General features: G+C 49.3%; 1 protein-coding gene across 1 annotated transcript in view; it reads right to left on the bottom strand.

Moving 5' to 3' along the window:
• LOC149458701 (protein crumbs homolog 2-like) overlaps nt 1-27,351 on the bottom strand; it is a 112,218-nt gene that overhangs the window by 12,734 nt on the left and 72,133 nt on the right. The window contains exons 11-12 of the mRNA XM_089681830.1: nt 26,202-26,318; nt 21,992-22,112 (exon numbers count right to left, since the gene is read on the bottom strand). Coding sequence (XP_089537956.1) covers nt 21,992-22,112; nt 26,202-26,318 — 238 coding nt within the window. The remainder of the gene's footprint in view (nt 1-21,991; nt 22,113-26,201; nt 26,319-27,351) is intronic.

Raw genomic sequence — 27,351 nt, 5'->3', positions numbered from 1 at the left:
GATAAACTGACCCCCAATGTAAGGGACATTCTTCTCGCTGATCACCAATGTAAGGGACATTCTTCCCGCTGACCGCCAATGTGAGGTACATTCATCCCACTGACCACCAATGTAAGGGACATTCTTCCCGCTGACCTCCAATGTGAGGGACATTCTTCCCGCTGACCACCAATGTGAGGGACATTCTTCCCGCTGACCTCCAATGTGAGGGACATTCTTCCCGCTGACCCCCAATGTGAGGGACATTCTTCCCGCTGACCCCCAATGTGAGGGACATTCTTCCCGCTGACCACCAATGTGAGGGACATTCTTCCCGCTGACCCCCAATGTGAGGGACATTCTTCCCGCTGACCCCCAATGTGAGGGGCATTCTTCCCGCTGACCCCCAATGTGAGGGGCATTCTTCCCGCTGACCCCCAATGTGAGGGGCATTCTTCCCGCTGACCACCAATGTGAGGGACATTCTTCCCACTGAGCACCAATGTGAGGGACATTCTTCCCACTGACCCCCAATGTGAGGGGCATTCTTCCCACTGACCTCCAATGTGAGGGACATTCTTCCCACTGAGCACCAATGTGAGGGACATTCTTCTCACTGACCCCCAATGTGAGGGTCATTCTTCCCACTGACCACCAATGTGAGGGACATTCTTCCCACTGAGCACCAATGTGAGGGACATTCTTCTCACTGACCCCCAATGTAAGGGACATTCTTCCCGCTGACCTCCAATGTAAGGGACATTCTTCCCGCTGATCACCAATGTAAGGGACATTCTTCCCACTGACCACCAATGTAAAGGGCATTCTTCGTTGATAAACTGACCCCCAATGTAAGGGACATTCTTCCCACTGACCACCAATGTAAGGGACATTCTTCCCACTGACCACCAATGTAAGGGACATTCTTCCCACTGACCACCAATGTAAGGGACATTCTTCCCACTGACCACCAATGTAAGGGACATTCTACCCACTGACCACCAATGTAATGGGCATTCTTCGTTGATAAACTGACCACCAATGTAAGGGACATTCTTCCCGCTGACCTCCAATGTAAGGGACATTCTTCCCACTGATCACCAATGTAAGGGACATTCTTCCCACTGACCACCAATGTAAGGGACATTCTTCCCACCGACCTCCAATGTAAGGGGCATTCTTCCCACCGACCACCAATGTAAGGGACATTCTTCCCACCGACCACCAATGTAAAGGGCATTCTTCGTTGATAAACTGACCACCAATGTAAGGAACATTCTTCCCACTGACCACCAATGTAAGGGACATTCTTCCCACCGACCTCCAATGTAAGGGGCATTCTTCCCACCGACCACCAATGTAAGGGACATTCTTCCCACCGACCACCAATGTAAAGGGCATTCTTCGTTGATAAACTGACCACCAATGTAAGGAACATTCTTCCCACCGACCACCAATGTAAGGGGCATTCTTCCCACCGACCTCCAATGTAAGGGGCATTCTTCCCACCGACCCCCAATGTAAGGGGCATTCTTCCCACCGACCCCCAATGTAAGGGGCATTCTTCCCACCGACCCCCAATGTAAGGGGCATTCTTCCCACCGACCCCCAATGTAAGGGGCATTCTTCCCACCGACCCCCAATGTAAGGGGCATTCTTCCCACCGACCACCAATGTAAGGGGCATTCTTCCCACCGACCACCAATGTAAGGGGCATTCTTCCCACCGACCCCCAATGTAAGGGGCATTCTTCCCACCGACCCCCAATGTAAGGGGCATTCTTCCCACCGACCCCCAATGTAAGGGGCATTCTTCCCACCGACCACCAATGTAAGGGGCATTCTTCCCACCGACCACCAATGTAAGGGGCATTCTTCCCACCGACCACCAATGTAAGGGGCATTCTTCCCACCGACCACCAATGTAAGGGACATTCTTCCCACCGACCCCCAATGTAAGGGACATTCTTCCCACCGACCCCCAATGTAAGGGACATTCTTCCCACCGACCCCCAATGTAAGGGACATTCTTCCCACCGACCCCCAATGTAAGGGACATTCTTCCCACCGACCACCAATGTAAGGGACATTCTTCCCACCGACCTCCAATGTAAGGGACATTCTTCCCACCGACCACCAATGTAAGGGACATTCTTCCCACCGACCTCCAATGTAAGGGACATTCTTCCCACCGACCTCCAATGTAAGGGACATTCTTCCCACCGACCTCCAATGTAAGGGACATTCTTCCCACTGACCACCAATGTAAGGGACATTCTTCCCACTGACCTCCAATGTAAGGGACATTCTTCCCACTGACCACCAATGTAAGGGACATTCTTCCCTCTGACCCCCCAATGTAAGGAGCATTCTTCCTTGATAAACTTACGTTATCAGGGGTTCCCTGAGACCTTAAAGTTATTTCCAGAGTTTCTCTAAGGTACAGAGGTTGAGAAAGGCTGATATATATTTTGAATCTCAAGCCCTGATGAACGGGACTGTTTTGGACCCCCAGAACATGTTGCCTTCTCTTTGGATTGTCCCCCTGACTTTTATTGGAATAAAGTTGTACCTGGACCTTTCAGTAGCCGTGTGACACTTCAATTTACATTGTTCCATTACAAGCCAAGGAGACCGCGGAGATCCTCGGGGGTGTGGAGTCCTCCTGCCCAGGAACCAGGTCACCTACATCAACTTCAAAGTGGATCTTCACCCTTTAAAATGGCATGGCTCCTCTCCATCCCAACCCCCTCCACTGTACATGTATCATTTTTGTTTTTTTTTAATTAGTTTCACTCCGCCCCCCCAACCCTCCATCATTCACCTAGGCCAGGGGTCTCCAAACCATGCTGTTGAAGTACTACAAGTCCCATCATGCCTCTGTGAGTCTTGCCTGTTTCTGTCAGAGTCTTGCAAGGGATTTGCACCTGGAAGGTCATAATTTGGAGACCCCTGACCTAGTCATATGACGTCGGCGCCCCTGGAGCCTCCTGGTATATGTGTCTTGTATATCCCAGGAGGCCCCATGGACATCACCCCATTCACTAACAGAGGAGGGGGCGGGTCTGCTGACGCATCATCAGAAGGCTGCGACGTCTCTTCCGGGTTATGGCGCAGCTTTCCGATAATGCGTCACCAGGCCTGCCCCCTCCTCTGTTAGTGAATGCGGTGATGTACGGGGCAAGGAAAAAAAAAATGGAGGGGGGGGCCAGGTAATTCGTCTTTACAATAGCAAAACCAATAAGATAACTTTAGGGGTCCAGCACCATTTTTTCAATATGGGGAGCGTCAAAGTAGACCAAGCCTGACCGAGCAGATGTGGACCCCCAGGGGGTAAGTGAAATTGGAAAATTCCTTTAACCCAATATAGATTTACATATATGTCTTCAGAACCTTTTTTTTTGGGGGGGGGGGAAGAGTTCATTCATTTGCTGTTGCATTTGGCAGTTTATTATACAGTACAGGATACAACATATACAGATCAATATCATACACTTTATACAAATGAGCCTTCAGCACACAGAGCCAGTGTTTGTACAAATCATATCTCATCAACAGCATTTCAGTTCTATATTTGTTTGAAAGAGTAAAATTTGCATTGCCATGCATCCAGCTAATTTGTTGTAATCAATCTGGATTAAAAAAAAAAAATAATGTTCATTAGGCTCTAATACCTATGGAATTATTATTATTATTTTTTTTTATGGATAGTAGTAATATGCAGCATATGGCCACTCGATGGCGCTGAGGAGCAAAGGAAATACATTTGTAACAAGAGATGCAAAGGAACAGTTCTGGAGAACACTAGAGGGAATTAGTGACCAATCGTTGCATTTATTGGCCGATTTCCTGTCGTTTCTCTAGAACTGTTGTGTTATATCCCTTGGTAAAAAAAGACACATTTGTTTCCTATGCTCATCGGGTCCATCTAGTGGCCATAATGTGGTATTTTACTACTGCCCAAAGGGACATGCATTCAGAAAGTAGCCCAAAGAACATTTATTTTGCCTGAATGTACTTGCAAATTCGCTGGACAACTGGCTGTGCAATGTTTTTTATAAATAGACCCCTAAGTTTATTTACACCCCTCCATAGACCTCCTGAGTTAAATTACCCACTCCAGTTTCCAGATGCTCAGAAGATGACCACGTCTAAGGGCTCACTGTGCAGGCATCGGGTAGTTAGGTCAAGGGGGCTGGGAAGGGCAGGTAGGTGTACAGCGTGCAGACATTGGGTTGTTAGGTCAGGAGGGCAGGTAGGTGTACAGCGTGCAGACATTGGGTTGTTAGGTCAGGAGGGCTGGGAAGGGCAGGTAGGTGTACAGCGTGCAGACATTGAGTAGTTAGGTCAGGAGGGCTGAGAAGGGCAGGTAAGTGTACACTGGGTAGTTAGGTCAGATGGGTTGGGAAGGGCGGGTAGGTGTACACTGTGCAGGCACTGGGTAGTTAGGTCATGAGGGCGGGTAAGTGTACACTGGGTAGTTAGGTCAGATGGGTTGGGAAGGGCGGGTAAGTGTACACTGTGCAGGCATTGGGTAGTTAGGTCAGATGGATTGGGAAGGGCAGGTAAGTGTATACTGGGTAGTTAGGTCAGATGGGTTGGGAAGGGCAGGTAAGTGTATACTGGGTAGTTAGGTCAGATGGGTTGGGAAGGGCAGGTAAGTGTACACTTGGTAGTTAGGTTAGATGGGTTGGGAAGGGCAGGTAAGTGTACACTGGGTAGTTGGGTCAGATGGGTTGGGAAGGGCAGGTAAGTGTACACTGGATAGTTAGGTCAGATGGGTTGGGAAGGGCAGGTAAGTGTACACTGGATAGTTAGGTCAGATGGGTTGGGAAGGGCAGGTAAGTGTACACTGGATAGTTAGGTCAGATGGGTTGGGAAGGGCGGGTAAGTGTACACTGGATAGTTAGGTCAGATGGGTTGGGAAGGGCGGGTAAGTGTACACTGTGCAGGCATTGGGTAGTTAGGTCATGAGGGCGGGTAAGTGTACACTGGGTAGTTAGGTCAGATGGGTTGGGAAGGGCGGGTAAGTGTACACTGTGCAGGCATTGGGTAGTTAGGTCATGAGGGCGGGTAAGTGTACACTGGGTAGTTAGGTCAGATGGGTTGGGAAGGGCGGGTAAGTGTACACTGTGCAGGCATTGGGTAGTTAGGTCAGATGGATTGGGAAGGGCAGGTAAGTGTACACTGGGTAGTTAGGTCAGATGGATTGGGAAGGGCAGGTAAGTGTACACTGGGTAGTTAGGTCAGATGGGTTGGGAAGGGCAGGTAAGTGTACACTGGGTAGTTAGGTCGGATGGGTTGGGAAGGGCAGGTAAGTGTACACTGGGTAGTTAGGTCGGATGGGTTGGGAAGGGCAGGTAAGTGTACACTGGGTAGTTAGGTCGGATGGGTTGGGAAGGGCAGGTAAGTGTACACTGGGTAGTTAGGTCGGATGGGTTGGGAAGGGCAGGTAAGTGTACACTGGGTAGTTAGGTCGGATGGGTTGGGAAGGGCAGGTAAGTGTACACTGGGTAGTTAGGTTAGATGGGTTGGGAAGGGCAGGTAAGTGTACACTGGGTAGTTGGGTCAGATGGGTTGGGAAGGGCAGGTAAGTGTACACTGGGTAGTTGGGTCAGATGGGTTGGGAAGGGCAGGTAAGTGTACACTGTGCAGGCATTGGGTAGTTAGGTCAGATGGGTTGGGAAGGGCGGGTAGGTGTACACTGTGCAGGCATTGGGTAGGTAGGTCAGATGGGTTGGGAAGGGCATGTAAGTGTACACTGTGCAGGCATTGGGTAGGTAGGTCAGATGGGTTGGGAAGGGCGGGTAGGTGTACACTGTGCAGGCATTGGGTAGGTAGGTCAGATGGGTTGGGAAGGGCATGTAATTGTACACTGTGCAGGCATTGGGTAGGTAGGTCAGACGGGTTGGGAAGGGCGGGTAAGTACATTTATGCTGAATTTCTCTGCTCAGTCAGTAGTATCTCCCACCTCTTCGCCCGATGTCACAGTTGGTGTTTCAGCAGATAAGTGTACAGTTTATTCATAAAAACTAGGTGTGTGTCCCACAGCAGCCAATCAGATTCCAGTTGTCATTTTTTTAGTGCAGGTTAGAGATAATAACTGGCTGATCGGTCCAGGAAACATCAGAGGAATAGGACTTGCAGCAACTATGAGGAGAACAAGAGTCCAACATGGCTACCCTCATCTCCGAAAAAGTTGCCAAGTAAGTCCATAAAAAAAAAAAGCAAGCTGTAATGTTTTTGTATATACCTTCCTTATTAATAATTCATCATCGAAAAAATATTGTTACTTTTTATTCAAATTAAAAAATATTTCTTACAAATATATTCATATCTTCCACTTGCAGCCAGCAGGTGCTGCACTGGAGACAGTTGTCTACCCCTTAGTATTTAAGAGGTGACACACCTCCTCCATCTCACATGGAAAATTAGTGAGCGAGTCAAAGTGAGTGGCCACTGCTGCGCTTTCTTTTTTCCCAGAATGATCTGCGCGCTGTAACATGGAAGGATCCCGTAGTAAGAACGCGCGCCCGGTGCGCTCCCGGCACATTTACCGGCGCCTTACAGAAAGGTCCCAATCACTACTTGCGATCCTGAGCTTTCCGGTTATGTGACAGCCAATCACAACACTCACATGACCCTAAACCCCGCCCTGTGGCATCATAAACCCCTTAAAGGGCCGGGAGGCGCCAGTGCCAGGGGGTTAAAGTGGTTCTTCGCCCTAGGAACAAAAGCAAGAAAAGTCAGCAGCTGCAAATACTGCAGCTGCTGACTTTTAACCACTTCCAATCCGGACGCTTTCGCGCCCCCCTTTCGGTCCAGACGCCTTCAACCCCCTTCCGGTCCGGAAGCCTTCAACCCCCTTCCGGTCCGGACGCTTTCACCTGCTTCCGGTCCGGACGCCTTCAACCCCCTTCCGGTCCGGACGCCTTCAACCCCCTTCCAGTCCGGACGCCTTAAACCCCCGTCCGGACACCTTAAACCCCCTTCCGGTCCGGGCGCCTTCAACCCCCTTCCGGTCCTGGATGCTTTCACCCCCTTCCGGTCCGGACGCCTTCAACCCCCTTCCGGTCCGGACGCCTTCAACCCCCTTCCGGTCCGGACTCTTTCACCCTCTTCCCGTCCGGACGCCTTCAACCCCCTTCCGGTCCGGACTCTTTCACCCTCTTCCCGTCCGGACGCCTTCAACCCCCTTCCGGTCCGGACGCTTTCATCCCCTTCTGGTCTGGATACCTTCAACCCCCTTCCCATCCGGACGCCTTCAACCCCCTTCCGGTCCAGATGCTTTCACCCCCTTCCGGTCCGGACGCCTTCAACCCCCTTCCGATCCGGACGCTTTCATCCCCTTCCGGTCCGGACGCCTTCAACCCCCTTCCGGTCCGGATGCCTTCAAACCCTTCCGGTCCGGACGCTTTCACCCCCCTTCCGGTCCGGACGCCTTCAACCCCCTTCCGATCCAGACGCTTTCATCCCCTTCCGGTCCGGACGCCTTCAACCCCCTTCCGGTCCGGACGCTTTCACCCCCTTCCCGTCCGGACGCCTTCAACCACCTTCCGGTCCGGCCGCTTTCACCCCCCCTTCCTGCCCAATTTTCAGCTTTCAGCGCTATCACACTTTGAATGACAATTGCGCGGTCATGCAACGCCGCACCCATATGAATTTTTGAGCATTTTTTGAGACAGATAACACTTTATTTTGGTGGTATTTATTCACCACTGGGATTTTTATTGTTTTTGCTCTATAAAAAGAGGAAAAAGTCCAAACATTTTGAAAAAAAAGTGTTTTTCTTATAAAATATTGCAAATAAATAATCTTTCTTAAAAATCTTGGCCAAAATTTATTCAGCTATCTTCTTAGTAAAAATAAAAAAAAAAACCCAAATTAGTTTATAACCAAAAATGATCATTTTTCAACATTTTTGTTTTATATTTTTATATTATTATTATTTTTTTTTTTTAACATACTGTCACCCTATAAACTGAATAAAATTGGTATCCAAATATTACAAACAAAACAAAAACTGTGAAAATTATGAAAATTAATTAATTAATAAATGATTTATACTGTCAATCTAGCAGTACAGTGTCACCATAGTGACACTGTACTACTTGCGGGGGGGTGATGATTTTTTTACATACTGATGATCGATTAAACTTTTTTTACATTTTTATTTTATTTATATTATTTGTTGTTTTTTTTTTTTTTACATACTGTCACCCTAGCAGTACAGTGTCACCATGGTGATACTGTACTACTTGTGGGGGGTGATGAAGATTTTTTTTTTTTTTTTTACACTGATTGCTTTTACACCCATAAAGGCTATCAGAGCAATAATTTCTCCTTCTCTCTGGCTGCATTCTTGCAGCCATTGAGAAATACTGTGTGAGCTGTGATTGGTCACAGCTTGTCACATGGTACAAGGCTGTTCTGAATAGCCCTGTACCATGTGATCTCTGTGATCATTCACAGATTTCACAAGTAGTAAGCATGGATGTCTGGAAGTGACATCTTGCTTACTACTCTTCATGTGATCACTGATTGGCTAATCAGTGATCACATGATTGGGACCTCACACAGAGGTCCCGTATAGCGATCGGTGTTTGGGCACTGGATTGCGGTGCCTTGCGCTCCCAGGGAGTGCGCACAGGCAGGGAATGTACATTGTACACAGATCACCTGGAGGGGATTGCACCCCTTTAAATGAACACATACCTGCCTAAAAAGGTTTTTTTTTTTTCACTCTTCCTGGACCTCAAAATTAACAGATTTCTCACCTGCACGGGAAGACTGACAAGTCAATTCTGATTGGCTGCTTCTGTCCAAAACACTTTTTTCCCCGCTCTGCATGTATAAATTAGCCGTCGGCATTTTTTTTTACATTGTCCAGTGTAAAATAGTTTAAACAGTGTATAGCAGTAGTAGTCTTTCTGAATTCCAAAAATATCATTGGCCGATCATTACAAAAATATACGGTCATTAAAAAAGCACAAAAACAGTATATGCAACAACATTTGTCATTGGGGTATCCAGTAGTTCGCATTGGTAGACAGTGATCAAATCTGTATGCAGCGCTGCAGGTAAAAAGGTGCATCTGAAACGATTTGCTACATTCAGTTTTTAGTAGATACAATGGGGTTGATTTATTAAAGGCACATGGGCTGTTTACAATGCAAGGGAAGTTGCACGATGCAGGGAATATTCCACAGAGATGAAATTTCAGCTTGCAAAGAATATCCAAGGAAAATAAAATTTAAAACAAAATAAAAAAAGCATTTTTTTCTGGCGCATGATTGGATGATGGAAGTCTGTTGGCAGGTGTAAGTGCCCCTCTCTGGTGAGTCAGTGCCTATTATATGCCAGTTGTAGGTGGGGCCTAGGAAAGTTGGGGTATGGGAGCAGGACACTCCTAATCAGCAGGCTGTGCTGGGGGAAGAGGAGAGAGAGCGCCCTCTGCAGGGCTGAACTACCAAGGGTGATCAGTGGAGGACACACTGGGGACAGATGGAGAAACCTTGCCACCCCTGACCTTTATCTAGCACAGGGGTCTCCAAACTCTCAAAATAAAGGGCCATCAAACTTTAAGGGGGCCTAGGAAAGTTGGGGTATGGGAGCAGGACACTCCTAATCAGCAGGATGTAGGGCTGTGCTGGGGGAAGAGGAGAGAGAGCGCCCTCTGCAGGGCTGAACTACCAAGGGTGATCTGTGGAGGACACACCGGGGACAGATGGAGAAACCTTGCCACCCCTGACCTTTATCTAGCACAGGGGTCTCCAAACTCTCAAAATAAAGGGCCATCAAACTTTAAGGGGGCCTAGGAAAGTTGGGGTATGGGAGCAGGACACTCCTAATCAGCAGGATGTAGGGCTGTGCTGGGGGAAGAGGAGAGAGAGCGCCCTCTGCAGGGCTGAACTACCAAGGGTGATCTGTGGAGGACACACCGGGGACAGATGGAGAAACCTTGCCACCCCTGACCTTTATCTAGCACAGGGGTCTCCAAACTCTCAAAATAAAGGGCCATCAAACTTTAAGGGGGCCTAGGAAAGTTGGGGTATGGGAGCAGGACACTCCTAATCAGCAGAATGTAGGGCTGTGCTGGGGGAAGAGGAGAGAGAGTGCCCTCTGCAGGGCTGAACTACCAAGGGTGATCTGTGGAGGACACACGGAGGACACACTGGGGACAGATGGAGAAACCTTGCCACCCCTGACCTTTATCTAGCACAGGGGTCTCCAAACTCTCAAAATAAAGGGCCATCAAACTTTTAAGGGGGCCTGCCCTTTAAGGGGAACTGCCATTCAATGAGTGACCCTTCCAAGTCCCTCATTCACTAAAGCTCTAAAGGAAAATTCCCCTACAAAGTGAATGGCCTATTTGCCTTTAGTACATCAACCCCAAAGTCACAATGAAAAAGTTATTTAAGGCACAAACAGGCATTTTGTTACAGTGTAGTAGTCTCCCAACGATGGACAACATGGAGCATAAATAGGTCAAAAGACTTCCAAGTTGCAGACCATGTTATCTATGTGCTATATCAGTAGAGAAGATAACCAAAAAGAACTTTGTAGGTGCTCGCAAGACCTGAGCTGGAAGTCCAAGGAGGTTCAAGTGCATATCCAAGGGGGGCAAGGCGGTGATGAAGGTGGCAATTGGAAACCATTGGTATCTAATTCTGGTTTAGGTAGCTTAAAGCATATGCTCAATTGTCCAAATTTCTGTCCATCAAACGTTTTTTAGGCTGATTGTTTGATAGTTAGTGCCAAGCGACTCAAACTTTTTGTTAGTAAAATGTTGCCAGCGTACAGTCCCGTGTCCTTAGTGCAGTGAGCATAATTAACACACTCATTGGGGTAGTGAGAGCTCATTATGGAGGATCCCTAACCCAGGACCCCAGGGATAGCAGGAGCTCATTATGGAGGATCCCTAACCCAGCACCCCAGGGATAGCAGGAGCTCATTATGGAGGATCCCTAACTCAGGACCTCAAGGATAGCAGGAGCTCGATATGAAGGATCTCTCATTTAGGGTTCCTTAGGAGAGCAAGAGCTCATTATGGGGGATCCCTCACTCAGAAGCCCAGGGATAGCAGGAGCTCATTATGGAGGATCCCTAACTCAGGACCTCAAGGATAGCAGGAGCTCGATATGAAGGATCTCTCATTTAGGGTTCCTTGGGAGAGCAAGAGCTCATTATGGTGGATCCCTCACTCAGAAGCCCAGGGATAGCAGGAGCTCATTATGAAGGATCTCTCACTGAGGATGCCAGCAATAGCAGGAGCTCATTATGGAGAAACCCTAACTCAGGAACCCAAGGATAGCAGAAGATTATTATGAAGGATCCCTCACTGAGGGCACCAGCAATAGCAGGAGCTCATTATGGAGAAACCCTAACTCAGGACCCCAAGGATAGCAGAAGCTCATTATGAAGGATCCCTTACTGAGGATGCCAGCAATAGCAGGAGCTCATTATGGAGAAACCCTGGCTCAGGACTCCAAGGATAGCAGAAGCTCATTATGAAGGATCCCCCACTCGGGACCCCATCAGATCATTATGGAGGATTCCCAACTCAGGACCCAAAGGATAACGAGACCTCACCATGAACAATCCCTCACTCACGACCCCAGGGATAGCAGGAGCTCATTATGGAGGATCCCTCAATCAGAACCCCAGAACAGCAGGAACTCATTATGCAGGATCTGTCACTTAGAACCCCAGGGATAGTAGGAGCTTATAATGAAGGATCCCTCACTCAGAACCCCAGGGATAGCAGGAGCTCACTATGAAGGATCTCTCACTTCAGACTCCAAGAATAACGAGAACTCATTATGAAGGATTCTTCACTCAGAACCCCAGGGATAGCAGGAGCTCACTATGAAGGATCTCTCACTTAGGACTCCAGGAATAATGAGAACTCATTATGAAGGATTCTTCACTCAGGACCCCAGGGACAGAAGGAACTCATTATGAAGATCCCTCATGCAGGACCCCGGGGATAGAGAGCTCTTTATGAAGGATTCCTTCCTCAGGACCCCAGGGATAGTAGGAGCTCACTATGAAGGATCCCTTTCTTAGGACCCCTTTAATCACAGTCTGCAGCAACAGGTGACACTGTTATGGTATCAAAAATTTGGCACTTTGAAAATCAAATCTGAGATGAGGTTCCCAGTCACATGTCCATGGTCTATATCAAACGTTCCTCAGGCGGCACTTTCAAGACGCTGTCCATTTCTAGCCGCGCCCCTGCTACCTCCTGCTGGCTTGGGCTGTATGTGCCTTCCGACTGTCTTCTCTTCCTCGCCGTCAACACCATAAAAATGATCACAATAATAAACAGAAGTACAACACCACAAGATACAGGGACCGCAACTCCCACGAGTGGAAAGGGGAAGGCCGAAGCTGAATTGCTTTTCTGCAAAAAACGAACATGATGTTACAAGATCTGCCCCATCTTAATGGTATTGGATGGATGCAGTAGTGGGGTAGAGGTTAGTAAGCCAGACATAGGCTGATTGTAATGAGCTCACATTAAAATTGGTGCCCAGATATTTGCTAGGTATGCTACTGGTCTGATTATTCATCAGACTATACATGAACTTCAGAGATAAATCCATATTGGAATAACATAGTTTTAAATCAGCATGGACAGATTTCTCTCTTCCATAATTCTAAGGGAGATAGCCAAGGGTGGTTTTGTGAGGTTTGATTTCTCACCAGGAACAATGGATGCTGAGACACTGGCCCATCATGGTGTCCAAATGGATCTTTTGCATGGCAAGATCTCTCTCTTCCATTATTGTAAGCGAGATAGCCAAGGGTGGTCTTTTGAGGTTTGATTTCTCACCAGGAACAATGGGGGCTGAGATACTGGCCAGTCATGGGGCCCAGTGGGATCTTTTGCACGGTAAGATCTCTTTCTTCCATTATTCCAAGTGAGATATCAAAGGGTGGTCTTTGAGGTTTGATTTCTCACCAGGAACAATGGGTGCTGAGATATTGGCAAGTCATGGAGCCCAGTGGGATCTTTTGCATGGTAAGATCTCTTTCTTCCATTATTCCAAGTGAGATATCGAAGGGTGGTCTTTGAGGTTTGATTTCTCACCAGAAATGATGGGTTCTGAGATACTGGCCTGTCGTTTCTCCAATGTGATCACTTGTAGGGCAAGATCTCTCTTTTCCATTATTCCAACTGAGATATCGAAGGGTGGTCTTTGAGATTTGATTTCTCACCAGGAATGATGGGTTCTGATATACTGGCCTGTCTTTTCTCCAATGTGATCACTTGTAGGGCAAGATCTCTCTTTTCCATTATTCCAAGTGAGATATCGAAGGGTGGTCTTTGAGGTTTGATTTCTCACCAGAAATGATGGGTTCTGAGATACTGGCCTGTCGTTTCTCCAATGTGATCACTTGTAGGGCAAGATCTCTCTTTTCCATTATTCCAAGTGAGATATCGAAGGGTGGTCTTGAGGTTTGATTTCTCACCAGGAATGATGGGTTCTGAGATACTGGCCTGTCGTTTCTCCAATGTGATCACTTGTAGGGCAAGATCTCTCTTTTCCATTATTCCAAGTGAGATATCGAAGGGTGGTCTTTGAGGTTTGATTTCTCACCAGGAATGATGGGTACTGAGATACTGGCCTGTCGTTTCTCCAATGTGATCACTTGTAGGGCAAGATCTCTCTTTTCCATTATTCCAAGTGAGATATCTAAAGATGGTCTTTGAGGTTTGATTTATCACCAGGAACAATAGGTACTAAGACATTGGCCTGTCTTGGTGCCCAATGTGATCTTGAACTTGGCCAACACTGAGTAGGCACAGTTACGGTGCTTTGCATAATTATTTGCCTCCTTGGACTTTTCCACATTTGGTAGAGATACAACTTGTAGTTGAGTTGGTTTAATTGGGTATTTCATGTCACTCATATATACAAAAAAGTCAAAAGTTGCATGAGTATTTGCCACTTTGGCTAAACACACTGTGGTGCACCCAGTCCCTTAAGGGGGTCACACAATAAGTTGGGGTCTTCCTGTGTTCCATGATAGTATTTAACAATCTGAAAACAAATACATCCCTTTCTGGAAGGTTCCAAAAGTTGTTAGCTAACATATCTAAGAAAACAGCATTGTAAAGGCCAAAGGTCTAGCAAAAAAAAAAAAGTCAGGGTTGAGGTTATAGAGGGGCAAAAATCAGGACTGGACTGAAAAAAAACCAAAAACCTGAATTTGGAACATCCCATGAAGCACAGATAAAAAAAAAAAAAAAAAAGAAAAAAGAATATTACACAACTGTGACACTTGGCAACCTGAGAATACCATCCTCATGGCCCAGGTCTCTCATGGTGTGGGGATGGCCTTTCTTATTGGTAAGGGGGCTACAAATGAATCAGACCTTGCATTTTTTTTTGCTTCAAATGGAGGAAGAGTCCAAGAGGGGGGGGGGGTAAAAATTATGCAAAGCACTGAAGCATCATGGTAATGGGGAAGCATTGACAACCAGTTAGGCGTTCACCAATTCGGAGATGTTCTTTATATGCAAGCAAGTACTTCTGACATCTGGAAGCACTTCTTGTTCCCTCCGTATGGTCAACCATAGGCTAGGTTCACACCAGATACATGCACTTAAATGCTTCTATATGTGAAGTATTCCATTCATTAGAACCAATGAGAATGCACGTCAACTTATTCAAAATCCAGGTTTCAGAACATTTAATTCAGAGCTCATCAACACATTTGTGGAAATGTGCCCTACTGGAAATAATGGATTTTACCTCCTCTATGCATTTGTCTGTGCCAGTGGTCTCCAAACTATGGCTCGGGGGCCAGATGCAGCCCTTTGCCTGCCTTTATCTGGCCCTTGGGGAACTGTTCCTCATATTGATAAAAGGCACTGTTCCTCCAACGATGGGGTACTATTTCTTCTATGGACACCAATGATGGGGAACAGTTTATTCCCCCTAAATCGATAATAGGGCACTATTCCTCCCACTGACACCAATAATGGGGCACTATTCCTCCCACTAACACCAACGATGGGACACTATTCCTCCCACTGACACCAATGATGGGCACTATCCTTCACTATTTCTTCCACTAACACCAATAATGGGGCGCTATTCCTCCTATTGACAACAACGATGGGGTTACTATTTCTCCCACTGACACCAGTGATGGGGCACTGTTCCTCCCAAGGATACCAATGATGGGGCACTATTCCTCATATTGACACCAATGATGGGGTTACTATTCCTCCCACTGATACCAATGATGGGGCACTTTTTCTCCCAAGGATGGGGCACTGTTCCTCCCACTGACATCAATGATGGGACACTGTTCCTCCCACTGACATCAATGATGGAGCACTATTCCTCCCAATGACGGGGCACTATTCCTCCCAATAACACCAATGATGGGGCACTATTCCTCCCACTGACATCAATGATGGGGCACCATTCCTCCCACTGACACCAATGATGGGGCACCATTCCTCCCGCTGACACCAATGATGGGGCACCATTCCTCCCGCTGACACCAATGATGGGACACCATTCCTCCCGCTGACACCAATGATGGGGCACTATTCCTCCCACTGACACCAATGATGGGACACTATTCCTCCCACTGACACCAATGATGGGACACTATTCCTCCCACTGACACCAATGATGGGACACTATTCCTCCCACTGATACCAATGATGGGGCACTATTCCTCCCACTGATACCAATGATGGGGCACTATTCCTCCCACTGACACCAATGATGGGGCACTATTCCTCCCACTGATACCAATGATGGGGCACTATTCCTCCCGCTGATACCAATGATGGGGCACTATTCCTCCCGCTGATACCAATGATGGGGCACCATTCCTCCCGCTGATACCAATGATGGGGCACCATTCCTCCCGCTGATACCAATGATGGGGTACTATTCCTCCCGCTGATACCAATGATGGGGCACTATTCCTCCCACTGACACCAATGACGGGGCACTATTCCTCCCTCTGACACCAATGACGGGGCACTATTCCTCCCACTGACACCAATGATGGGGCACTATTCCTCCCACTGATACCAATGATGGGGCGCTATTCCTCCCACTGACACCAATGATGGGGCACTATTCCTCCCACTGATACCAATGATGGGACACTATTCCTCCCACTGACACCAATGATGGGGCACTATTCCTCCCACTGATACCAATGATGGGGCGCTATTCCTCCCACTGACACCAATGATGGGGCACTATTCCTCCCACTGATACCAATGATGGGACACTATTCCTCCCACTGACACCAATGATGGGGCCCTATTCCTCCCACTGGCCAAAGGTGCTATGTAATTTATTTACTCCCACTGTCCACCAAGCCTGAGGCTTGTTTTATTTTCACTGAATTCGGGACATTCAGTAGAAATGTGTGCCCCCCCCCTTCATAAAGCTGAAACGGTCTCTTGGTTTAGTACATTTGGAGACCCCTGGTCTATGCAATGAAAAGTGTCGTAGAGCACCTGGTGTGAACAAACCCTACGTCTGGCCGGAAACATTGAAGTACAAACATTTCTTCTACATTTCTCAGCCTTTGGCCATCATAACAGTTTGGTTTTGCTTTAAGACAAATAAAAAAAAAACAGCATTAATATTTTTTTCTTTTTTTTTTTACAAATCATATGACAGTACAGCCATCCACGGGGTCCAATACAGTTCAAGAGTGCGTTGTGATTAGAAGTTGAATAAAGACATGCATCAAAAAAGTAGGGAACAGCGAGCGGCCAGTACATAGCATGCATTGTGACCAGGGGCGGACTGACCATTTGGGAGCTCGGGCACTGCCCGAGGGCCCGGGGTCAGTAGGGGGCCCCATGAGATGCCCCTTGGTACCTTTTCATAGGCTTTTTTGAGTGTGGGCAAGGACACAGGGGCCCCATGATCCCCTATTGCCCGGGGGCCCCATGATCCCCTATTGCCCGTGGGCCCCATCAGCCCCTATTGCCCGGGGGCCCCATGAGTTGTCAGTCCGCCCCTGATTGTTACATACATGACACAGAAACATGCAGCAGTCCACGGAGAGGTCACATCAGACCAAATTTCATAGTACACAGAGGCCTATGGTACCCCCTCAACATTCCCATCCAATATGGCGGCTACCATTGGCAGGAACAGTCGGAGGAGGTAGTGGGGTTGAAAGGAGGGGAGATTTTTTTTGACAAATTTGCTTTGAATCTAAAAGTTAGCTAAAAAAAAGTTAGCAGCCAAAATTCAGTACCCTATATTAGTGCCCCATCGTTGGTGTCAGTGGGAGGAATAGTGTCCCATCATTGGTGTCAGTGGGAGGAATAGTGCCCCATCATTGGTATCAGTGGGAGGAATAGTGCCCCATCATTGGTGTCAGTGGGAGGAATAGTGCCCCATCGTTGGTGTCAGTGGGAGGAATAGTGTCCCATCATTGGTGTCAGTGGGAGGAATAGTGCCCCATCATTGGTATCAGTGGGAGGAATAGTGTCCCATCATTGGTGTCAGTGGGGGGAATAGTGCCCCATCATTGGTATCAGTGGGAGGAATAGTGTCCCATCATTGGTGTCAGTGGGAGGAATAGTGCCCCATCATTGGTGTCAGTGGGAGGAATAGTGTCCCATCATTGGTGTCAGTGGGAGGAATAGTCCCCCGTCATTGGTGTCAGTGGGAGGAATAGTCCCCCGTCATTGGTGTCAGTGGGAGGAATAGTGCCCCATCATTGGTATCAGTGGGAGGAATAGTGCCCCATCATTGGTATCAGTGGGAGGAATAGTGTCCCGTCATTGGTGTCAGTGGGGGGAATAGTGCCCCGTCATTGGTGTCAGTGGGAGGAATAGTACCCCGTCATTGGTGTCAGTGGGGGGAATAGTGCCCCGTCATTGGTGTCAGTGGGGGGAATAGTGCCCCGTCATTGGTGTCAGTGGGAGGAATAGTGCCCCGTCATTGGTGCCAGTGGGAGGAATAGCGCCCCGTCATTGGTGTCAGTGGGAGGAATAGCGCCCCGTCATTGGTGTCAGTGGGAGGAATAGCGTCCCGTCATTGGTGTCAGTGGGAGGAATAGCGCCCCGTCATTGGTATCAGTGGGAGGAATAGCGCCCCATCATTGGTGTCAGTGGGAGGAATAGCGCCCCGTCATTGGTGCCAGTGGGAGGAATAGCGCCCCGTCATTGGTGCCAGTGGGAGGAATAGTGCCCCATCATTGGTGCCAGTGGGAGGAATAGCGCCCCGTCATTGGTGCCAGTGGGAGGAATAGCGCCCCGTCATTGGTGCCAGTGGGAGGAATAGCGCCCCGTCATTGGTGCCAGTGGGAGGAATAGCGCCCCGTCATTGGTGCCAGTGGGAGGAATAGTGCCCCATCATTGGTATCAGTGGGAGGAATAGCGCCCCGTCATTGGTGTCAGTGGGAGGAATAGCGCCCCGTCATTGGTGTCAGTGGGAGGAATAACGCCCCGTCATTGGTGTCAGTGGGAGGAATAGCGCTCCGTCATTGGTGTCAGTGGGAGGAATAGCGCCCCGTCATTGGTGTCAGTGGGAGGAATAACGCCCCGTCATTGGTGTCAGTGGGGGGAATAACGCCCCGTCATTGGTGTCAGTGGGAGGAATAGTGCCCCGTCATTGGTGTCAGTGGGAGGAATAGCGCCCCATCATTGGTGTCAGTGGGAGGAATAGTGCCCCATCACTGGTGTCAGTGGGAGGAATAGTGCCCCATCATTGGTATCAGTGAGAGGAATAGTGCCCCATCATTGGTGTCAGTGGGAGGAATAGTGCCCCATCATAGGTATCAGTGAGAGGATTAGTGCCCCATCATTGGTGTCAGTGGGAGGAATAGCGCCCCATCATTGGTGTCAGTGGGAGGAATAGTGCCCCATCACTGGTGTCAGTGGGAGGAATAGTGCCCCATCATTGGTATCAGTGGGAGGAATAGTGTCAGTGGGAGAAATAGTGCCCCATCATTGGTGTCAGTGGGAGGAATAGTGCCCCATCATTGGTATCAGTGGGAGGAATAGTGCCCCATCATTGGTGTCAGTGGGAGGAATAGTGCCCCATCATTGGTGTCAGTGGGAGGAATGGTGCCCCATCATTGGTATCAGTGGGAGGAATAGTGCCCCATCATTGGTGTCAGTGGGAGGAATAGTGCCCCATCATTGGTGTCAGTGGGAGGAATAGTGCCCCATCATTGGTGTCAGTGGGAGGAATAGTGCCCCATCATTGGTGTCAGTGGGAGGAATAGCGCCCCATCATTGGTGTCAGTGGAAGGAATAGTGCCCCATCATTGGTGTCAGTGGGAGGAATAGTGCCCCATCATTGGTGTCAGTGGGAGGAATAGTGCCCCATCATTGGTATCAGTGGGAGGAATAGTGCCTCATCATTGGTGTCAGTGGGAGGAATAGTGCCCCATCATTGGTATCAGTGGGAGGGATAGTGCCCCATCATTGGTATCAAACTCAGATTTCAAGCCCCATCCCTCCACATTGAGGTGCAGGAAGCAGGGAAGGGTTGTGTCATCTTGTGTCCGCCATGACCTTGTTAGTTGGAAACGTGTGAGGAGTGTTATAGTTCTCTCAAAGTATCGGACAAACTTTTTTTTTTTAGTTTTGGATAGAGAGGGATTAGACCCCCTGTCAGGTTTGTACTGCTGTCGGTGCCCCCATTGGGGAGATTCCCCCTCTCCTGTTTACCATTCTAATCGAAAGTGAAAGAAAATCCCAAATTTTGGGAAAAGTGAAAAGTAATAGAGGGGAAATCAACCAATGGGGACACTGGTTCTGGTGACCTGGGGGACCCCTAGGAATTCCTTCTCACTTCCTGTTTTGGTGGTGGGACAGGAAGTGAAGAGAAACCTCCACAATGAGGCAGAGATGGCAAAAAAAAAAAATTGATGGGTTATAACCCTCCCTTACTCTATCCAAAATGGAGAAGAAAAAAAGGTTTTGCCTATAGTTCTACTTAAAGTGTTACTAAACCCCCCACAGTCCAATCAGTCTGTAGATGCAGCAAAGCATGCTGGTTATTCTCACTGCGGGACCTAAGGGGTTAATGCTCCACATTGTGTAAAAAGGACGTTTGATCCTGATTGCTCTGTTCCTCCCCTTGTTTAAGTGACAGCCTCTTATCTCCTGATAGGAGAGACTGAACCATAGGCATTTTGCACATGCTCAGTTTGGTGTGTAGTGCTAGAGAGGTGTTTTTTTTTTCTTAGAAGAGTGCATGTGATCAGCACTGGTTATACAGAGGTCAGGGGTTTTGCATCCTCCTGGAGCAGAAAGAAAACTCCTCCTACAAGCTGTAACCAGTGCTCTGCTGGACACTGATAGAAGCCACAAGATTGCTATATACTGCTGATGGGAAAAGGTATTTAGCAGTTTATATTTACTAAAATAATTGCATTTCCATGTTGTGTGTACTGTGGGAGAGCGGATATAGTGAATGCGGGGTCCGGGGAGACCAGATATAGTGAATGCGGGGTCCGGGGAGAGGGGATATAGTGAATGCGGGGTCCGGGGAGACCAGCTATAGTGAATGCAGGGTCCGGGGAGAGCGGATATAGTGAATGCGGGGTCCGGGGAGAGCGGATATAGTGAATGCGGGGTCCGGGGAGAACGGATATAGTGAATGCGGGGTCTGGGGAGAGTGGATATAGTGAATGCGGGGTCCGGGGAGAGCGGATATAGTGAATGCGGGGTCCGGGGAGAACGGATATAGTGAATGCGGGGTCTGGGGAGAGTGGATATAGTGAATGCGGGGTCCGGGGAGAGCGGATATAGTGAATGCGGGGTCCGGGGAGAGCGGATATAGTGAATGCGGGGTCCGGGGAGAGCGGATATAGTGAATGCGGGGTCTGGGGAGAGAGGATATAGTCAATGCGGGGTCCGTGGAAAGCGGATATAGTGAATGCGGGGTCCGGGGAGAGCGGATATAGTGAATGCGGGGTCCGAGGAGAGCGGATATAGTGAATGCAGGGTCCGGGGAGAACGGATATAGTGAATGCGGGGTCTGGGGAGAGTGGATATAGTGAATGCGGGGTCCGGGGAGAGCGGATATAGTGAATGCGGGGTCCGGGGAGAGCGGATATAGTGAATGCGGGGTCCGGGGAGAGCGGATATAGTGAATGCGGGGTCTGGGGAGAGAGGATATAGTCAATGCGGGGTCCGTGGAAAGCGGATATAGTGAATGCGGGGTCCGGGGAGAGCGGATATAGTGAATGCGGGGTCCGGGGAGACCGGATATAGTGAATGCGGGGTCCGGGGAGAGCGGATATAGTGAACGCGGGGTCCGGGGAGAGCGGATATAGTGAATGCGGGGTCTGGGGAGAGCGGATATAGTGAATGCGGGGTCCGGGGGAGAGCGGATATAGTGAACTCGGGGTCCGGGGGAGAGCGGATATAGTGAACGCGGGGTCCGGGGAGAGCGGATATAGTGAACGCGGGGTCCGGGGAGAGCGGATATAGTGAATGCGGGGTCCGGGGAGAGCGGATATAGTGAACGCGGGGTCCGGGGAGAGCGGATATAGTGAACGCGGGGTCCGGGGAGAGCGGATATAGTGAATGCAGGGTCTGGGGTTTAGTAACACTTTAAATCTGCAGGGATTATCTCTCACTTCCTGTTTCGGCTATGGGACAGGAAGTGAAGGGAAATCTCCTCAGACAGGGGTTATAGCCTTCCCTTACTCTTTCCAAAATGGAAAAAAACAAAAGGTTTTGCCTTTACAGTAGTTCTACTTTAACTCTGATATATACAAATTAGAATTGTTCCCACGATGCACCATTTGTTTTGAAACAGTTGCACATAACAAGGAAAAAAAAAAAACAAAAACGTTGTTACACAGAGCATGCAAACAGATTGTTAACAGTCACTTTACAAGCATGCAGATTCCTGACAAAAGCAACAGCAATGAAAGAACGGCAGGCTATAGAGGGTGGGCTTCGGGGGTGAAGCCCGTGTTTGTGGCACGTGGTCATGTTGGAAATCCAGCGTCACGCTCGAAGGTAGGACGTCACTTACCTCACAGCGGGCCCCGCTGAAGCTTGCATTGCAAATGCATTTGAAATTGTTGACGGAGTCTTGGCAAGATCCACCGTTGAGACACGGGTTGGGCTCACAGTCATCAATATTAATTTCACACCTGGGGGGGCCATAGACATCACATTACAATGGTTAGATCTCCAAATGTAAACCCCCCACCACCCAGCACTGTTGTCCCTTTAACTGGGTCTTTACACCCGGGGAGGGGTAAGACGGACTGTCCGATTTTGCTGTGATTGGCTGTTAGATGGACCCAACTCCTGTCATCACTCTCAGGCCAGTCCTCCTCCATTCGCTGCAACCAGCCGGGTACCAGGGCCCTGGAGTCCGCTCTTGCTCCACTGCAGGGGCAGACTGACAACTCATGGGGCCCCCGGGCAATAGGGGATCATGGGGCCCCTGTGTCCTTGCCCAAACAAAAAAGCCTATGAAAAAGGTACCAGGGGCATCTCATGGGGCCCCCTACTGACCCCGGGCCCTCGGCAGTGCCCGAGTTTCCAAATGGTCAGTCTGCCCCTGTATGTACCCCATACTCTTGCATGTGGGGGTCAGTAGTATTTGGGGCAAGGGAGGACTGACAACTCATGGGGCCCTCGGGCAATAGGGGATCATGGGGCCCCTGTGTCCTTGCCCAAACTCAAAAAAGCCTATGAAAAAGGTACCAGGGGCATCTCGTGGGGCCCCCTAATGACCCCGGGCCCTCGGCACTGCCTGAGTTTCCAAATGGTCAGTCTGCCCCTGTATGTACCCCATACTCTTACATGTGGGGGTCAGTAGTATTTGGGGCAAGGGAGGACTGACAACTCATGGGGCCCTCGGGCAATAGGGGATCATGGGGCCCCTGTGTCCTTGCCCAAACTCAAAAAAGCCTATGAAAAAGGTACCAGGGGCATCTCGTGGGGCCCCCTAATGACCCCGGGCCCTCGGCACTGCCTGAGTTTCTAAATGGTCAGTCTGCCCCTGTATGTACCCCATACTCTTACATGTGGGGGTCAGTAGTATTTGGGGCAAGGGATGACTGACAACTCATGGGGCCCTCAGGCAATAGGGGATCATGGGGCCCCTGTGTCCTTGCCCAAACTCAAAAAAGCCTATGAAAAAGGTACCAGGGGCATCTCATGGGGCCCCCTACTGACCCCCGGCCCTCGGGCAATACCCGAGTTTCCAAATGGTCAGTCCACCCCTGTTCCACTGTAGTCCACCATCCGAACAACGGGCCGCACCCCAAAAGATGGTCAACTCCAGCCAAGGGGCAATGGCAGCACGCCGCTCACTCCCACCCAAAGGCTCGGGGCAAGCAGTGAGCTGTCATTGCAGTCACACATTGACTGGCGTTGAACGTCTTTGGTGTGCGGCCTCTTTTTTGGATGGTGCGCTGTGATTGGCTGTCACGGTGCTCACATGACCAGTCCTTCCTGCTTCCGATCATTGCTAGAAGTTGGGTGCTGTGCCTGACCTCAGCCACCCATGGGTGCCTATGTAGGGCACGTGGGCTCCCACTTTGCCATCGCAGATATGCATAACATGGGCGGAAAGAGTATAAAATGTATCCAAACGCAAAAACAAAAATGTGATCTGGTGCATATTACTAGTCCTTAGATGCCACGGCTGCTTTAGATTTCATTTAAGGCCAAGAATATTTTCAGCAAGTACAGAAAGTACCTGTTGATCCTGCCAGAAACCCAGGGAGGGGGTTAACTTCTTCCCACCACTCTAAGGCACTCTATATGAAGTGGCAGAGCGATTGGGCCCGTTGATCCTGCCAGAAACCTAGTGAGGGGGTTAACTTCTTCTCACCACTCTAAGGCACTCTACATGCAGTGGCAGAGCGATTGGGCCCGTTGATCCTGCCAGAAACCCAGGGAGGGGGTTAACTTCTTCCCACCACTCTAAGGCACTCTACATGCAGTGGCAGAGCGATTGGGCCCGTTGATCCTGCCAGAAACCCAGTGAGGGATTTAACTTCTTCCCACCACTCTATATGCAGTGGCAGGGCGATTGGGCCCGTTGATCCTGCCAGAAACCCAGGGAGGGATTTAACTTCTTCTCACCACTCTAAGGCACTCTACATGCAGTGGCAGGGCGATTGGGCCCGTTGATCCTGCCAGAAACCCAGTGAGGGATTTAACTTCTTCCCACCACTCTATATGCAGTGGCAGGGCGATTGGGCCCGTTGATCCTGCCAGAAACCCAGTGAGGGATTTAACTTCTTCCCACCACTCTATATGCAGTGGCAGGGCGATTGGGCCCGTTGATCCTGCCAGAAACCCAGGGAGGGATTTAACTTCTTCCCGGCACTCTACATGCAGTGGCAGGGCGATTAGGCCCGTTGATCCTGCCAGAAACCCAGGGAGGGATTTAACTTCTTCCCACCACTCTATGGCACTCTATATGCAGTGGCAGGGCGATTGGGCCCGTTGATCCTGCCAGAAACCCAGTGAGGGGTTAACCTGTTCCTACCGCTCTAAGACATATATGTGGCAGCAGGGTGGTTAGGTCGGCATCGGCTGCACATGTGTCCATGGGGGGGTCCAAGGCTGTGTGCTGAGAGTGCGCACCCTGCATGCTCCCAGCACACTGGCTGAGCTATCACCAACAGCTCTCGGTATCTCTTTGCAATCAAGGACCAACAGGGTTGTCTCCCAATCATGTGACCACCGTGACAGTCAATTACCGCGATCACATGACAGGGACACCTCCTCCCAGTTTCAAGACTCACTTGAAGAGGTTGGAAGGAGTTGACAGGTACCCACACCCACTTCCGCTGTGATCGCCTAGGTGATCGTCAGCGGAAGTTGTCCTCTCTCCCCGTAGTCTTCGGGGACCTGACACCCACTTCCGCTGTGATCGCCTAGGTGATCGTCAGCGGAAGTTGTCCTCCCTCCCTGTAGTCTTCTGTGATAGTCCCAGAAGACTACGGGGCCATTCAGAAAATGCAGCGTTGCTCGCACATGCGCAGTGGGCACCCGGCTGTGAAGCCGCAAGCAGTCACAGCCGGGTGCCCACACTAAACCCGGGTTCACATATATGCGGTGCGGTACATCGCATGTAATTCGCACCGGAACCGCACTCCTGTACAGATCACATGCGATTTGTGTGCGGTGTGTTCGGAGCCGTACATTTTTCATGGCTCTAATCGCACCAGAAAGGTGCAGAATCCTTTTTTTGGTCAGATTGCATGAGTATTCACACCTCTGCGATCCGATTCTGCACATCGCACCGCGTTTTACGGACCGATTTCGGGGTGTCGTTAACATACACGCCCGCCGCGGTTCTCATGAACGGGGCGCGATTCTGATGCGGTGCGGAAATTGCACAGAAAACGCTTCGAATTCCAGACCGCATCCGGGCTAAAGATGCCGGCACCAGGAAGAGAAGACGGCCAGTGACACCAGCCATGGTGAGAAGACGGCCAGTGACACCAGCCATGGTGAGAAGACGGCCAGTGACACCAGCCATGGTGAGAAGACGGCCAGTGACACCAGCCATGGTGAGAAGACGGCCAGTGACACCAGCCATGGTGAGAAGACGGCCAGTGACACCAGCCATGGTGAGAAGACGGCCAGTGACACCAGCCATGGTGAGAAGACGGCCAGTGACACCAGCCATGGTGAGAAGACGGCCAGTGACACCAGCCATGGTGAGAAGATGGCCAGTGACACCAGCCATGGTGAGAAGACGGCCAGTGACACCAGCCATGGTGAGGACACCGCTGGACCGAGGGACAGGTAAGTGGCTGTATTTTAAAAGTCAGCAGCTACAGTTTTTGTAGCTGCTGACTTTTGTTTTTTTTTCAGCTGGAACACCACTTCAACTTATTGTCCCACCAATCCACCTTGTAATAGAGATGGGCGCAGGCTGACATGTTTGAAACCCTTCCTGGGTGGCAACCATGACTCTCTCCTCCATAGATACAGTGGAGACATTAGTGTAGACATGAAGGGACAGGAAGTAGGTTAAAACAAAGGAAAAGCCTGAAAAAGAGAAAACTAATGCAACCACCACACCTAGGGACTTAAAAATATGACATTTTTGTTTTGGGTTTAGATATCCTTTAAATCGCAGGCAGTTGGATATTGCTTTCAATAAAAATACAAGATATAAGCAGCATAAAAAAAAAAAAAAAAAACACTCGTTGGGTTGACTTTTCCCCGCGGCTCTTAGGAGGACAGTAAGGGGTGTATTTTACCTTTTCCCTTTGAAGCCTGGCGGGCAGGTACAGTTGGCTCCCCAGATTCCACTTCTACATTTGCCTCCATTAAGACACGTTACATTGATACCGCACCGTGCTGGGGGGTAAGGCCATCTGATGGGAAAGAAGTCTATAAATAATCGCATTGCGGGTGATACAAACAGCAAAAATTCCAACTAGTACACGAGAGTAGACAACTTGCAGTCTATGTACGGCCTGGGTGTAAAGCTCACGGTTGTAGCAGCAGCCATAAGTTGTGAACCAACGCCAAACCTACTCTGAAGGAAATGCGTATTTGCTCCCCGGCTGATGTTGAATGTTCGCCCCTCACAAAGAAATGATCGGTCTAACAATGTTCGGTGTATTGTAATCCTGAGAGACAGAATAGCAACAACAAATTCAGCAGAAATGCATCTAACAAATGATGACGGATCTGCATGTTCATGAGGGAAATCAGGATTTGATCCCCTTCACAAAACATGACTTAGTGCTTGGTGGCCAATCCCTTGTTGGCAATCACAGAGGTCAGATGTTTCCTGGAGTTGGCCACCAGGTTTGCACACATCTCAGGATAACATATGATGACTGATCTGCATGTTCATGAGGGAAATCAGGATTTGATCCCCTTCACAAAACATGACTTAGTACTTGGTGGCCAATCCCTTGTTGGCAATCACAGAGGTCAGATGTTTCCTGGAGTTGGCCACCAGGTTTGCACACATCTCAGGATAACATATGATGACTGATCTGCATGTTCATGAGGGAAATAAGTATTTGATCCCCTATCATTCAGCAGGATTTCTGGCTCCCAGGTGTCTTTCATACAGGTAACAAGCTGAGATTAGAAGCAGTCTCTTAAAGGGAGTGCTGCTAATCTCATTTTGTTACCTGTATAAAAGACACCTGTCCACAGGAGCCATCAAACCATCAGATTCCAAACTCTCCACCATGGCAAAGACCAAAGAGCTGTCCAAGGATGTCAGGGACAAGATGGTAGACCTACACAAGGCTGGACTGGGCTACCAAACTATGGCCAAGCAGCTTGGTGAGAAGGTGACAACAGTTGGTGCAATCATTCACAAATGGAAGAAACACAAAACAAGTGTCAGTCTCCCTAGGTCTGGTGCACCGTGCAAGATCTCACCTC

This window comes from Staurois parvus, unplaced genomic scaffold (genome assembly GCF_062004578.1).
Source record: "Staurois parvus isolate SC_StPar_1 unplaced genomic scaffold, SC_StPar_1.0 ptg000281l, whole genome shotgun sequence".
Classification (NCBI taxonomy): Eukaryota; Metazoa; Chordata; class Amphibia; order Anura; family Ranidae; genus Staurois; species Staurois parvus.
Note: the sequence above shows the minus strand (reverse complement) of the source record. Positions and strands in the feature narration are given on the sequence as shown.